The 16,369-nt window shown below is 43.4% G+C and overlaps 1 protein-coding gene across 1 annotated transcript in view; it reads left to right on the top strand.

Moving 5' to 3' along the window:
- CCDC170 (coiled-coil domain containing 170) overlaps window positions 1-14,070 on the top strand; it is an 87,655-nt gene extending 73,585 nt beyond the window's left edge. The window contains 2 exon segments of the mRNA XM_081251263.1: window positions 10,484-10,720; window positions 13,527-14,070. Of these exon segments, the coding sequence (XP_081107389.1) occupies window positions 10,484-10,720; window positions 13,527-13,727 (438 nt within the window). The 3' untranslated portion in view covers window positions 13,728-14,070.
- The last annotated feature ends 2,299 nt before the right edge of the window (window positions 14,071-16,369 follow it).

Here is a 16,369-nt window from a genome sequence, read left to right on the forward strand (position 1 = left end):
CAGGACAATATTTTAGAGCATATTTCCCACTCTTTTCTCCCTTCTGAGTCATTAGCTTTTTTCCCCCTGAAGCCCTTTTGGCATCAGGAGGAGGCCACTAGGTAAAGGCTTATTTCCCTGGAGAAGGGGAGGGCAGACTCCACCCAGGGGAGTGGACATACTTGAATGTAAAGGAAGGGGGAGGCTAGGGAAGGCATCTGATAGGGTGCCTGGGTGCGGAGAAAATATCAGATGTAAGTATCCTGGACACCCCCTCACACCTTGAGACTGACCTTTGGGGTGTGTGTCTGGTGGGTCAGGGAGAATCCCTGATGTCAGCACACAGTTGCTCTCTCCCTGGCTGGCAGGGGCCACAGGAGGTGCAGGCGCAGGGGGCCTAGATCGCACCCATGTCCCGGAGCCTGAAGTTCCATTTGCGCTCCTGGGGGATACGGAAGGTAGCTAAAGATGTGCTTGGGAGAGCACACTGTGGGAAAAGGTGGCGGTGGCCCGCTCAGGTGAGGGACACAGTGACTCGCCATCAGAGGTTCCCAGGCAGATGCGCTAAGCCATGATCCTGGCTAAGTGTAGTGAGAGTAGCCGTAGGAGGCCTGGGCCAGGACAACCCTGTGAACTAGAAGTGGTGCTGGGGTGAGAGGAGCCCGCACTTCGTGTAGCAGAAAGCGGAAGCAGGAAGAGAGCGGAAGCAGGAAGAGAGCAGAAGCAGGAAGAGAGCGGAAGCAGGAAGAGAGCGGAAGCAGGAAAAGAACAGAAACAGGAAGAGGACGGAAGCAGGAAGAGAGCAGAAGCAGGAAGAGAGCGGAAGCAGGAAGAGAGAGGAAGCAGGAAGAGAAGAGAAACAGGAAGAGGACGGAAGTAGGAAGAGAGCAGAAGCAGGAAAAGAATGGAAACAGGAAGAGAGCGGAAGCAGGAAGAGAGCAGAAACAGGAAGAGAACAGAAACAGGAAGAGAACAGAAGCAGGAAGAGAGCGGAAGCAGGAAAAGAACAGAAAAAGGAAGAGAGCGGAAGCAGGAAGAGAGCAGAAGTATACTGTATACAGAATGCTTCTAGGAGACACAGGATGGGGTATTATATGATGTTCAATCCTGAAGTAAAAAAAATGGGTTCCCTTTAGTTTTTCTTTCAATTCTTTCACCATGAAGGAGAAAATCTTAGCGGTTATTATGTCCTGGAACACTTGCTGGTCTACATTTTAAACAAAGAATAAGCCTTGTGCTCAGTGCTGAGTACCAGCCATAGTACCTACTAATACCGTTTTCTTTTATTGTTAATACAGTGTTTGTTTTATTGTTATCTCCCATTTGTGGCACATTCTGTTGAAATCATATAAAATTCCCTTTAAAATAATTAAATTCCTTTAAGTTAAAAAGGTGGTCAAGTTAAAGAAGAAAATGGATCATCTAGGTGACATGTGGATAGGTAAACATTGTGGAGGTAGAATGGGAATAACTGAAATATAGACAGATTGGAGAAGAGAATGAACATGAGTGATAATTAAATGCAATAAGCCGGTGATTGGCTGCTGCTAACACCGTGATAATTTCTGCGAGTTGGAGCACTGGGAGAAGAAACGGGGCAGAGGACAGGGCCACATCACACAGGGCCTCGTGCGTCATGCTAGGATGCTTGGGCTTTTCATCTGGGTCCTGGGGAGCCACTGGAGAATTTCAAGAAGACGAGTGAAATTGTCAGCAAAGAGACTGAAAAGAAACAGAGATATGAGGAGAGTAAAGGGACTCCAGAGTAAGGCTGTGATCAACAGCATCAAGTGCAGCGGTAAGATGAAGACTGAATGACTGTTTGCTACACTTGGCTTTGGGACATCTAAGGCTTGAGCGTGTATAATAGCAGATCATGGTGGTAGTGAGTGAAGACTCTGACAAAAAGCCAAGTTTCAGTAGGCTGAGAAATGAAAGAGAAGTAGAAACAGAGATGGCGGCCTAGTCTTCTAGAATACTTGGATGAAAAGGGAAGGAGAGACAGGAAAGTAAATAAAGTTGCCTTGTGTGTTTAATTTGTTTTTTTTTTTTTTTTTCAAAAATCAGTAAAACTTTATTCGCTTCCATTCTTTCGCCATTAACAGAAAACTGGAGAAAGCAAAAGTGTTACGTGTTTACAAAGATAAATGGCCTCTTTACCCAGAGAAGATCAAAACCTCAAACAACAACGGGGAAGATAAAAGCACCCTCCCCCACATCCCCTGAGCTGACCCTTGTCATCTTAGACAAAGCCTTCAGTCCACTGGCCAGGGACCCTGTACGTGGCCAATTCAAGATGAGGGCCAAGAAATCAGACCAATCCGTTCCCATGATATAAAGCCGAACAGAAGCTACACCAAGGGTCAAGTGCCTGTACATTTTACAGGACACAGGAACCAGGCGGCTACTTATATAAAAAAAACAAGATTCATTTCAGGCACAACTTTTTTATTATTTTTTGTTTGTTTTGTTTTGTTTTGAAATCAGTAAAAGAAACTGGGTCCTAGAAGCTGCAGTGATCTAAGCAGCAGCAAGTTTGTGCATCCATCCTTTTGTTTTTCTTTAAATATGTTTAAATTATCACACTGCTGGCACACCTCATTTGCATGAAATTCTGCACCATATATACTAATTGTGGTAAAGTTACACCCCCCATCCCGGGGGGTGGGGGTGGGGAAACTACCCTGGAAGATAATAAAGAGATGCATAAAGAGATGCACATATTTCTACAGGTAAGGTATAGAAGAGACTGGATTTGACTGACTCAGCAGTCACTCAGGCCCCTAAACACTTAGAGTGCAAAGTCTGCCTGCCAGTAGAGAATAGAGATCTCTATAACTTACTAACACAGTAAATGCTAACTTCATGAATTTATAAGATTTCAACTACAAAACAGCTTTTTATTGTTTTATTTGAGACATAATAGTATACAAGACAGACTGATGGTATCATTTCTCCATCTTTGTACATTACCTATGCTTATCCCTGTGTGAATTTTACTATCCATAAAGCAGTATTTCTGACGTTAGCAAAAGTGGCCTTCTTGTGTTAGTTTCCTAGGGCTACTGTTAACCAAGTACCACGATAGAGTGGCTTAATACAACAGAAATTTATTCTCTCACAATTCTGGAGTCCAGAAGTCTGAAATCAAGGTGTTGCTAGGGTTGGTTCTTTTTGGAGCATCTGAGGGGAACCATTCCATGCCTTTCTCCTGGCTTCTGGTTGCTGCCTACAATCCTTGGCATATGGCTGCATAATTCTGATCTGTCTGCATTCTGATGTGACCTGCCCATCTGTATGTCTCTCCTTTTCTGTATCTTATATGAATACCCATTATTGGATCTGGGGCCCACCCTAATCCAGGATGATCTCACCTTGAGCTTCTTTTTTTTTAAAAATTTAATTAATTAATTAATTAATTTTTGGCTGCGTTGGGTCTTCGTTGCTGTACGTGGGCTTTCTCTACTTGTGGCGAACGGGGGCTATTCTTGGTTGCGGTGCACGGGCTTCTCATTGCGGTGGCTTCTCTTGTTGTGGAGCACGGGCTCTAGGCACACGGGCTTCAGTAGTTGTGGCTCATGGGCTCAGTACCTGCGGCCTGCGGGCTGTAGAGTGCAGGCTCAGTAGTTGTGACTCACGGGCTTAGTTGCTCCGCGGAACGTGGGATCTTCCTGGACCAGGGCTCGAACCCATGCAGGAAGATTCTTAACCACTGCACCACCAGGGAAGCCCCAAGCTTCTTATCTTAATTACACCTGCAAATTGCAAATAAGACTACATTCCGAGGTTCTGGGTGGACATGTCTTTTGTGGGGTGAGGGGGGGCACTCTTACTAAATTAGGCATTAATTTCACCATTTAGAGAGGGTCGATACAAAGTAATAATTTGGACACGTTTCTATGTGTTTTGTTTAAAAAACAGATATAATTCACATGCTATAAAATTCACTTTTTTTTTTGGCTGCACCACGTGGCTTGCAGGATCTCAGTTCCACAACCAGGGAATGAACCCAGGCCATGGCAGTGAAAGGCCGGAATCCTAACCACAAGGCCACCAGGGAACTTCCAAAATTCACTCTTTTACAGTGAATTCAGTAGTTTTTAGTATATTGACAAGGTTGTGCAGCTATCACCATTCCCTAATTCTGGAACATGTCCATCATCCCCTCACCTCCAAAAAACAAAAACAAAAACCCTCCATATTCATCCTTTCCCCAAACTCCATAACCCAGTAATCTACTTTCTGTTTCTATGGATTTGCCCAAGGCAACGCCAGTTGCTTTGTAGCCGGCATGGGTTATGAATAGTTTCAGCTGAGTAGATTGAAACACAGTAACAGTGGCTTGGTCAGAAAAGATGTTTACGTCTTTCTCACTGCAAAAAAAGCATGCACGTAGTCATTCCATGTTTAGTAGGATAGCTTCATGTTCATCGCTGATCCTGGCTTGTTCTCTCTTTCTGCTTCACCATCCAGCAATAACTTTCCTCCTCAATGCCACCTCTTAGTGCAAGCTAGCTGCTGGGGCTCTGGCCTCATTCCAGGCACCAGGCCGAAGGAAAGGTGGAAGGACATCCTGTATACCACTTTCCAGGAGTAATACAACACTTCTTAGTCTTCGTTGGCTGGAACTTAGTCCCTGGGGCTCACTTAGATGAAGTCAGCCTAAGAAATGGGTCTTTATTCTGGGAAGTAATAAAAAAAGGAAGAATAGATATTTGGTGGTGAGCTTTCAGCCTGTACCACGTGGCTCAAACTTACTAGGGAGCTGTGGCCAAAAATTGGTAGTCAGACAACCAAAAACCAGTGGAAAGCCATGATTATCTTCCTTGTAGTCTCTCAAGGAAACACCCAAAGAGGGTAACATTCCTCAGCCACCAGCAAAGCTCTCTTCTGCTTTCTAACTTTCTTGATAATCTCCCACATAAGATAGCTGCTTCCTATGCTCCTCCCACACTCCAGAACTTTCTCCAATCTAGCCAGTGCGGCCTTTCTTTTTTTTTTTTTTGCAGTATGCGGGCCTCTCTCTGCTGTGGCCTCTCCCGTTGCGGAGCACAGGCTCTGGATGCGCAGGCTCAGTGGCCATGGCTCACGGGCCCAGCTGCTCCACGGCATGTGGGATCTTCCTGGACCGGGCACGAACCCGTGTCCCCTGCATCGGCAGGCGGACTCTCAACCACTGTGCCACCAGGGAAGCCCGCGGCCTTTCTTTATATTATTTTCCCCGAACCTACCATCTTGAACTCAGCTCTGATTACGTAGCTCCATTGACCTTGAATTGCCCTGAACTCACCCCACTTTGAATGTGTACATCAAGCAGAACCTGTGAGAAAGAACCTCCTTGGTGCTGCGGAGGGGTTTGGGGTGTGCTTAGCCTGCAGAGTGGAGCATCTTCCTTTGATTTCCGCTATGGTTCCCTCCTAGTGAAATCTCTGTGGTTCTTTGAGGAGGGGCACAGCATCGTTGGGCGACCCTCCCCCACTGCTGTCCCACCCCCTTTAGAGAGCCCTCCTGAAGTGCCTGGCCCCTGCAGGGTCCTATTTTCAGTGAGATCTCCTAAAAATCCTCCAGGTGGAGAATTTAGATCCTCTGGCAGATTCAACAGGTCCGATTTTACGTTTAATCACCTCCTCTTTCAGGGTCTTTGGCCCTTATAACACGAGAGAATTGTTCACCAGATTTGAAATGCTTTCCCTCAAGGAGGCAGATGCCAGATATGGTATTCACTGGAAGTGAAGCAGACTCGGAAGCTGGTCCATCCTCCCTGGGGTCTGGGTGGCACATCAGTCTTGTTTATGACCATCTCTGTCCCACTGGGAAAAAATGGTGGGCACAGTCTCTCACTGAACTCTGGGCTGGATCTGATAAGCCCCCTTAGTTGGATTTAGAAACCCATTTGCCTTGGCCCCCTTTCCCCACCCCCGACCCCCCATCCTCCCAGCAATCTCATTTGCATCAATTTCTCATTGCTCATCTCGGCCTCCTAAGGCCTACTTCCTACCGCTGGCTCCCAGTTCGGTCCTGGTGGCTTGGCTTGGAGTCCATTACTTTCTCCCTGACAACAAGAATTCAGGCAGCCCTCAGGATTGTGATAAAGTCTCATATTTTTGAGAAATTCTTGGCTATAAATTTTTCTCATTAGGACTTGATTTATGTGCTTCTAACTCTCCAAGCTGTGTTCCACCTCCTTTGGTAGATGGCCCACTGTAAATGTTTTTGCAATCTGAGTAGAAAGGCTGAATGTACCTCCTCTTCTGTTAATATAAGGTTTATAATGCAACATAGCAATCCCAGAAACTTCTTGTTTTGCCCCATGTTTTCTCTGCAGCACCGAGGTAGTTGGCAGGTGAAGGGAATCTTTATGTTTTAAAGGGAGATAACCTTGTTTTAAAATTAATATTGATTTCGCTCATGTAATGTCCCCTATTTGTAAAATATTTGAAAATCTATACAATATATTATTTAGAGCACTTGTTCATATAATTTATAAATAAATGTACATATATATTCAGATTTTTTTACTGATAGGATGCATTACACATGTATCAATCACTCATGGGAAAGCTCCCTTCTCAATTTTTTATTTTGAAAAATTTCCAATCTATAGAATAGTTGCAATAATAGCATAACAGACATTCTTTTACTTTTCATGTAGATTGTTAACATTTTACTTATTGTTATATTTTGCCTAATGAGAGAGACAGAGAGAGACAGAGACAGAGAGATACAGAGAGACAGAGACAGGAACCATTTGAGAGTAAGTTGCAGACATCATGACACTTCATCCCTAAATACTTACCAGGTATATCTTAAGAACAAGAGAATTCTTCTGTGTGACCACAGTGCAGTCGTTACACTCAGGAATCTACATTGAGATAATATTCTAATATACTCATACTAATATACAGTCCACATTCAAATATGGGTTTTGATAACCTGGAATCCATGAATGATCTCCAAGGTCGGCCCCTGTAGACCTGCACTTCGTGGGCACCATTTCCTTGTCTCAAGTGCTTGCCCTACTGGTGCTGGTTCATTGACTAAAAAGCTGACTCAGAATCCCTTCCCCCAGCTGTTGCTGGCATTTTACTTCCTGCATATTTCCCAAGCTACAGCAGTTGTTCTTACACCTTCTGGATTGCAAGCAGCTGTCAGTTTCCCAAGAGATTTCCTCTCTCCTGCATGAAGCCAGTTCAAAAGTTTTGAACTTGTCCAAGAGTGTCTGCCATTGACTTCCTCTCTGCCTGGAAAGGAATTTAATTTCTTAAGAATCTGTGTGTGTGATAGTAGGTAAAAACAAGTTTCCAGTTTAGGTATTTGACTCAAGCTTTCTCAGTTTAGTGACATTACCCAGACAGTATAAATCTGATTTTCCATCTGGACCTCCATATCCCAAGCAGGCACCTTTCCTCCATATCATGTCATAATTCCAATCTTAGAATAGCTTCTACCATTCCTCTGACTTTCCAGAAGTGTTGGAGGACCCTTCAGAGTTTAGGTCAGGTCAGCTTGTGCTCCTTACGCCATAATTCTGGAACTCAGACTCCATGAATATGAGCTCTAACCCCGAGACTCAGTCAAGATTTTAATCTCTGACAGTAGCCTCCAAATGTAGTCTGGGTAAATTGCAACAATCTTAGAATCCTTCATCAATAAATAATCAGCAGTCCAGAAACTAAATGCTAATGTTGCTTTATTATTGTTACTCAAAAAAAAAAAACAAGGAAAAAAGAAAAGCAAAGGAGGATTTCATTCATCAAGGGTAGCAATATTTTAAAGCGTCTTTTCCATTGTTTTCTCTCTCTCTTGTTTCCTTGCTGCATGACACCTATATCTCCTCACAAGTCCCTCTTCCATCATCCCAAGTTTCTTCCAGAAACACTTTCTGCAGCCTAGTTAGCAGAGACTCTTTCTTCCCACTCCTCTCTCAGCTTTTTATCGGGTAGATCAATTTAGTCTCTCAGGCTCTCTTCTTCCCCAACACTCTCCCCATTACTCAGATTTGCCCTGGAAACAACAGGATGGGAGTAGATGCAGCAAGAAAGCATCTTTCCTTCTTAGGAAAGAAGGGATAAAATGAAAGGGGAAGGGAGAAATCAGCAAACGCTCATTATCTGGTATCTTTTTATTATTTTCAGATGGAACCTTTAAATGCTTTTCAACAAAATTAAAACACAAATTTATGCTTTTTCTTTGAGAATATGCCTGTAGGCCTTGTCTGAACTGTTAGGAGACTCAGAACTAAATTCAGAGCTCTGCTGGTATTTGCGCTTTGTCCATCCCACGTGTACTTCTTTATTTCAAAGTAATTTCTTTTGATGCATTTAAAGGCTTCTTTGTAAATGTACTTTCCAATAACAGCTTTATCAAGATATAATTCACAGATCATAAAACTTACCTTTTTAAAAGTGTACAATTCAGTAGTTTTTAGTATATTCACAGTTTTATAAACATCACTGCTATCTAATTTCAGAACATTTTCATTACCTGAAAAAGAAATGGGGAAGAGTTACTCCCCATTTTCTGCTCCCACCAACCCCTGGCCTTTTCTGGATCTCTCATATAAATGGAATCATATAATAAGTGGTCTTTTGTGACTGAGTTACTTCCCTTAACACAATGTTTTCAAGGTTCATCCACGTTGTAACATGTATCAGTACTACGTTCCTTTTTATTGCTGAGTCATACTCTACTGCATGGATATAGTACAACTTTTTATCTACTCGTCCATTGATGGATATTTAGGCTGTTTTCACTTTTTGGTGATTATGAATAATGCTGCTACGAACATTCTTGTGAAGGTTTTGTGTGGACGTAAGTTTTTACTTCTCTTGGATATATGCACCTTGGAGTGGAATTGCTGGGTCATAAGTCAACTCTATGATTACAATTTGAAAACTGGCCAACTGTTACTCACAGCAGTTACACCATTTTGCATTCTCACCAGCAGTATAGGAGGGTTCCAATTTCCCCACTTCTTCACCAACACTTGTTACTGCCTATCTTTTTGGTTATAGTCATCCAGTGGATAAGTGGTAGCTCATTCATATTTATTTTGAATGGTCAGTTAAAAAATTTTGTGCCTAATTATGCAAAACTACCTCAAATTCTTTTTTAAAAAAATTGTGGTAAAATATACAGAACATAAAATTTTACCATTTTAACCATTTTTACATGTACAATTCAGTGACATTAAGTACATTCACACTGTTGTGCAACCATCACCACTGTCCATTTCCAGAACTTTGTCATCATCTTAAACTGAAACTCTGTGCCCATTAAACAAGAGCTCCCCATTCCCTCAGCTCCTGGTAACTTCTAGTCCACATTCTAGCTCTATGAATTAGCCTATGCCAGGTAACTCACAGAAGTGGAATTATACAATATTTGTCTTTTTGTGTCTGGCTTATTTCACTTATAGTGATGTCTTCACAGTTCATCCATGCTATAGTATGTATCAGAGGCTTCATTTCTTTGACTCAAATTCTTTTTGTCGGCAGATCTGGTATAATTTTAAATACTAAACTAATACAGAAAATGTGCCTCATACTTGAGGATGCTCTGTTTTGGCTTTAAGATCCTGGGTTAGCTTCTGAGAGAGAGGTACCACCCTTCCCTCCTGCCTGCGGTGGGTGCTGGGGCCACCTCCCAGTTCCCATACTCAGTGGTAAAGTCAGAAGACGTTTTCTCAGAAAAACTGCTAATTTCCCTCACAACACTGATGACTTGCCAAGGAGATTTTAAGTGGGGCTTCCTTGTGGTAAATCACCAAAAGAGGAGACATTTTGCTCTTTCTAATGTTTTTATACCAGGGATGACCCCTTGGCAGGGGTAAAAAGTGCAAGTTGCTTTATCTATGGAGCTCGGTAGAGTCTATGTGTGAGTACCACAGACTTTGTTATAACATTTAACCCCTGAATCATGCTATCTACCATTTCATCTCATCAATCTTCCACATAATGATACTCTAATATTTGCTCATAAATTATAACTGCTTTAAGACATGTTCGTCCAGTCTGTATGCTTAGCAGATTCTGTATAACTGGGTTGGATTCCATTCTTTATTCATGAAAAGAGTTATTAAATGAATTTCATTGACTTTGAAAAAAATTTTTTATTATTTATTTTATTATTTTTGGCTGTGTTGGGTCTTCGTTCCTGCGCACGAGCTTTCTCTAATTGTGGCGAGCGGGAGCCACTCTTTGCTGCAGCGTGTGGGCGGGCCTCTCTTGTTGCGGAGCATGGGCTCTAGGTGCACGGGCTTCAGTAGTTGTGGCTTGGGGGCTCTAGATCGCAGGCTCAGTAGTTGTGGCACACGAGCCCAGTTACTCCACGACATGTGGGATCTTCCCGGAGCAGGGATCTAACCCGTGTCCCATACGTTGGCAGGCGGACTCCCAACCACTGTGCTACCAGGAAGTCCCCACTGACTTCTGATTTGTCTTGTTTATACAATTTTCCTAAATAAATTCAGAAGAAATTATCAGCATTCTCTTTGACTGCTTAGATTAAAACTTTAGAACAGACCAAAGCCATTGAAGACATAAATAAATCCATAGACAAACTGGAAAAGATGAAGGAGAAAGCTGAGAAAAAGCTACTGTCTGTCAAATCAGAATTGGAGACTACAGAGCATGGGGCTAAGGAGAGTAAAGAGAGGGCCAGGAACATGCTAGAAGTGGTAACCAGTGAAATGAAGACATTAAAAAAATCTCTGGAAGAAGCAGAAAAGAGAGAAAAGCAGGTGAGTAGAAATCTGGCAGTGAAACCTTATTTAGGAAAGATGGGGCAATTCAAAAGCTTGATAATTATTCATACATTTCTTCATAACCAATTTTTCAAGCTTTCTATATCATTCTAACGTATCTATCTGTCTTCTACCATCTTTATGGCATTAAAAGAACCATTATGATTTACTCCACTAAGAAAAACAATTCACATTTTCATGGCCCGAACTGTAGCAAAGAAAAAGACATTTTTATCAAAGCCATGGAAAGCCTGTGAAAAGCCAGGTTCTGTGAAGAGGTTTTTATTATATTTGCTGATTGCCTCTGAAGTTTGCGTTATCCCAGATCTTCTAACGTTATCCAGGGCTGCAGCCTCAGGAGGGAAATTTTATCTCCAGCAGAGATCAATTGCAGGAAACAATCCCAATTCTCAAACAGTGGCACCCAGACCTGATGGCCGACCAAGCCCAGATGTAAACCATAAAACAGAACTCATGCGCCCGCTGGTTGCAAGGAGGAGTTTTATCTGGTGAGCCCATCAGGAGGTCAAGCATAAAAAAACATGTCCTGGGCAGCCTGACCCCTGCTTTTGGCTTTTATCTCAGTCTCTTTCTGCAGCTCAGAAGGGCACAGAGTGGACTCTGATCCGAGGATATTTTTTCTCTTTGGCTGCCTCTGCTTTGGCTCATGTGTCAGGCCGAGTTGAGGAAGGCCAAACTCTAAGAGTGAGTGGTCTCAGAGGAAACCTCTCATCCATTAAGAGCATTGGCCATATTCAAAAGGGTGGAAAAGTTTGGGGAAAACGTTTTCATCAGGGAGACTAGGCTGGAAAGAGTGTCCTGTTTCCCGAGTTGGATTCAGCATAGGAAGGATGCTCTTAAGTGAATGAGCACATGATGAGGATGTTTGGAAGGCACTTCTGGAGGAAACATCTGCCTTCGGATTGGATCACACCTTTTCTAAAATGGAAGGTACCTCTGGAGAGGGGTTGTCTGGCCACCTCTAGTTGATCTGCTTCTGCTTTTGCCTAGAATCACAGCAACCAGTCAATGAGAATTTGAAGGGGTATAAGGCACATTTTGTCCATTTTCTCTAGCTCCACAACTCTCATTTTTCCTTTTGTGATGGACAAATAATTGTCCCAGAGAGTCCAGTGTTGTGGGTTGTGAGGTGGCAATCTGTGTGATGTGATTTGATCAACACTTAGAAGTTCTCCATTTTCATCAGCTCATACTTTTTTTTTTTTTGCCACTTGTTCTTCCTTTCATTTAAGAGGTTCATTGCCCAGTTAACATCTGGGCATGAATGCTTATAACACAAGAGACACAACCACACCAACAATTGTAGAGCATTTCCTAGTAGGCAGAACACATACACAGTCATCGTTTCATTTGATCCAAATTTCAGAACAACCCTGGGAAAAAGGTATGGTTAGTCATTCACCCTGGAAGTGGGAAAATGAAATCTTATCAAGGCCAGAATCTCATTCATAGTTGCTGAACTGGGCTTCTTGATTTGGTAGCCGATACCATATTAATTGGCTCATCAGAAAAGTGGTTATGAAATTGCTGAAGGTTGGTGTCTGAAAGGACTTTAGAGGTAATTTAGCAGGCTAGCCTTCTTCTTCTCCTTCTCCTTCCTCTTCTTCTCCTTCTCCTCCTCCCACTCCCCCTCCTCCTCCCCTCCTCCTCCCCTCTCCCTCCTCCTCCCCTCCCCTCCCCCTCCCCCTCCTCCTCCTTCTTCTTCTTCTTCTTCTCCTTCTCCTCCTCCCCCTCCTTCTTCTCCTTCTCCTTCTCCTTCTTCTTCTCCTCCTCCTCCTCCTCCTTCTTCTTCTTCCTCTCCTTCTCCTCCTCCCCTCCCCCCTCACCCTCCTTCTTCTCCTTCTCCTTCTTCTTCTTCTCCTCCTTCTTCTTCCTCTTCTTCTCCTTCTCCTCCTCCCCCTCCCCCCTCCCCCTCCTTCTTCTCCTTCTCCTTCTTCTTCTCCTCCTTCTTCTTCCTCTTCTTCTCCTTCTCCTCCTCCTCCTCCCCTCCCGTCCTCCCCCTCCCCCTCCCCCTCCCCCCTCTTCCCCTCTGCCTCCTCCTCCCCCCTCCCTTCTCCTCCTCCTCCCCTCCCCTCCTCCTCCCCTCTCCCTCCTCCTCCCCTCCCCTTCCCCTCCCCCTCCTCCTCCCCTCCCCTTACCCTCCCCCTCCTCCCCCTCCTCCTCCTCCTCCTCCCCTCCCCTCCCCCTCCCCTCCCCTCCCCTCCCCCTCCTCCTCCCCTCCCCTCCCCCTCCCCCTCCTCCTCCTCCTCCTCCTCCTTCTTCTTCTCCTCCTCCCCCCCTGCTTCTTCTCCTTCTCCTTCTTCTTCTTCTTCTCCTTCTTCTCCTCCTCCTCCTCCTTCTTCTTCTTCTTCTTCTCCTTCTCCTCCTCCCCCTCCCCCTCCTTCTTCTCCTTCTCCTTCTTCTTCTTCTTCTCCTCCTTCTTCTTCCTCTTCTTCTCCTTCTCCTCCTCCCCCTCCCCCTCCTCCTCCTCCCCCTCCTCCTCCTCCCCTCCTCCTCCTCCCCTCCCCCTCCCCTCTCCCTCCTCCTCCCCTCCCCCTCCCCCCTCCTCCTCCTTCTTCTTCTTCTTCTCCTCCTCCTCCTCCTCCTCCTTCTTCTTCCTCTTCCTCTTCTCCTTCTCCTCCTCCTTCCATAAATGAGAGAATTAATCAGAGAGTAATGAGAGTAAGTAATTTGCCTAACTCATGCAAACCTGGGTTTTCCACAGATGTTTGGGTTGCATTTGGTCTAGCCGTGTTGATACATTTTGTTCTCTCAATCATTGTGGTTCTGTTTGACATTGCAGCTGGTGGACTTCAGGGAGGTGGTTTCTCAAATTCTGGGCTTGAATATGACCAGTCTCGCTCTTCCCGACGATGAAATCATCAAATGTCTTGAAAGACTGATCCATTCACACCAGCATCACTTTGTCACCTGTGCCTGCCTCAAAGATGTGACCACAAGGCAAGATGGACACCCACAAGGTCACTTACAACTTCTTCATTGAACACCATATCTCTTGAGGGAGGGGGAGATGAGAGATAGGACAGAGTTCTCAATTTCACAAATTCCCCAAACCTTTGAAGTTTGATCAGTGTGTGAATATTGTATACTTTGATGATAGAGCAAGAATTGATCATGGGCAAAAAAGGATCTCAAAGCTGCCAGCCTTAGGTAAATGTTTGGCACTAAAAACACCTATTATTTTATTTGCTAGCACTTTGGGACCCAGATGAATTTCACTAGATTGTGTATCTAGAATGGGAAATGACGGTAGGGAATTAACAATTATGGGGTTTCTATTGTGAGTCAGGAGTTCTACTACCCAATATAATTCTCATAATAACCATGTGGAGAAACTTTAATGTTTTTACTTTACAACCTCTCTGGGGTTTGAGAGGTGATCTTGGTTACCTACCTATGATTGCAGTTAGTTAGTGACAGAACCAGAATGAACACCAGGTCGGCTCAGTAGCAAAGACTGCACCTTCTCTGTTGTTTCACAGTCCTACTGTTTCTCCTGAATTCCTGCGATTCTAGTGGACATTGCCTTCATCACAAAGGAAGGAAAACATCTGTACAATCAAGGATTGAAGTCCAAAAGTGACTGAGATTTATGAGTGTAACCCACATGATTTCTTTAAAAAGCCATACACCTAATTATGTGGATGAAACATACGTAGATCTGAGGTCCTGTAAAATGGTCCTCTTTTATTTACTTATTTATTTATTTATTTATTTTTGCGGTACGCAGGCCTCTCACTGTCATGGCCTCTCCCGTTGCGGAGCACAGGCTCTGGACGCTCAGACTCAGCGGCCATGGCTCATGGGCCCAGCCAGTCCGCGGCATGTGGGATCTTCCCAGACCAGGGCACGAACCCATGTCCCCTGCATCGGCAGGCGGACTCTCAACCACTGCGCCACCAGGGAAGCCCAAAATGGTCCTCTTTTAAATAAATGTTGCTACCAGATCATGTTTGGTGGTAATCATTAATGTTTGAACAGAACTGAGCTCAGTAGTTTAAAAATGAAAGCTTTAACATTAAATACTGGTAAGATGAAGAAATCGTACACAGTTTATTCACCGATATATCAAATGTGCTGACAGCAGGGATACTTTTTCAGGATCGAGATTTTATAGTGAATTTCTATCATTTTCTGTCTTCCTTTTAAATTTCTATTTCACAAATATTTTTCAGGAAACCATATTCTTAACTTCCCAAGAAAAACCTGTTTCTCTTTTGGGTGATTGTCTCATTTCTATTGATGCCATAAGAAAAAAGTTTTATAGTCCCTTAAAAGAGCATTAATGTCTAATTTAAAGGAGAAGGAAAAAATAGATTACACCCAAGCATTAAGAGAAAATGAAAACTCTAAAAGAAAGGAGGTGAGTTTGACAGTTTGGATGACAGCTGACGTAGAGGGAGAGTGACCAAGGGTCTCTGCTGGGGGATGGGTCGTCTCTGCCTGGATTTCTCTGTCGTGTGCATTTTGCTACTGCACAGCCCTGACTTAGGACATGAACAGGTCTGCAACAGTAGGGGAGGTAGCCATGTATTCTCCCAAGGGAAGGTCTGCGGTCTCTGGAGATCCCTCCACATGCTCCAAAGATGCAGTGGTTGCTGCTCCGGACCCACATTCACCTGGAGTGGAGGAGGTGACTTCGTTCCTCGGGTCTCTGGGGGATAGAACTGCTGAGTGACTCTGCTCCGTCCAGGCCACAGAAAGCCGTCGTTGACGGGGTCGGGGTGGGCGGGTGGGCCCAGGGTTGGGGGAGATTGTTTTTGTGCATTCTCTCTGTATTCATTTTCCAAATACAGTCTTTGATGAACTTCATTTATTTTCTTTGTAAATTTATTTTTGACACTCGTCAAAGATGCTTTTTAACAACATCACTTTAAAAACATACAGTCATAATATTATTTTTCCATTTTGACTTATCATTAATTGTATTTCCAGATTCATATAAGAGATTAAAAATGGTCCATACTAAAAATGGTTAGTCCTGAACTTTCTCCTTATTACACAAAATTACGTTCCATTTATCTAAATATGCATTTATATGATATTTCCAAAATATAACTCAAGCATAGATACAATCATCTTTAATATATATAGAAATATTTAAAGTGTTTGAATATAATCCTTAGGAATTTCTGGTGGAAAGACTATATGGGATAAGAAAAATAAATTCTGTCTATGTATATATGTCCATATGCGCATTAACTATTTGTCATTTGGACAATTTGAGAATCCCTTAATAAAGCCGTTTCCCTTCTTGTTGAAGTGCCAGTTGGTTGTCGGGTTTCCCTCTGTGGCCTTCATTCCGGAGGTGGCAGGCCAGCTTCACATTTTTGTGTTAGATTTTGTTCTTCTATAATATCCATGTATATTTCATTTTGTCCAATAAAATGCATTAGTGTGATGTGATTTTCTAAATAGAGTTTTAAAATATTTAACATTAACTCTTCTACCAAATCACTTGAGTAATAATTGCTGCTGAGGTTGTTATTCTGATCATTGTCTGAGACATTTGAATATATGCATAGAATGTCTCAATTAGAAAAAAAATTTTAACTTGATCCATCTAAATTTCCAGTTTTAATTTATCTTATAGATGAACAGTGAGTGATTCAAGGTCAAGGGGTT

The sequence above is a fragment of the Mesoplodon bidens genome (genome assembly GCF_964165515.1).
Source record: "Mesoplodon bidens genome assembly, chromosome: 12".
Classification (NCBI taxonomy): Eukaryota; Metazoa; Chordata; class Mammalia; order Artiodactyla; family Ziphiidae; genus Mesoplodon; species Mesoplodon bidens.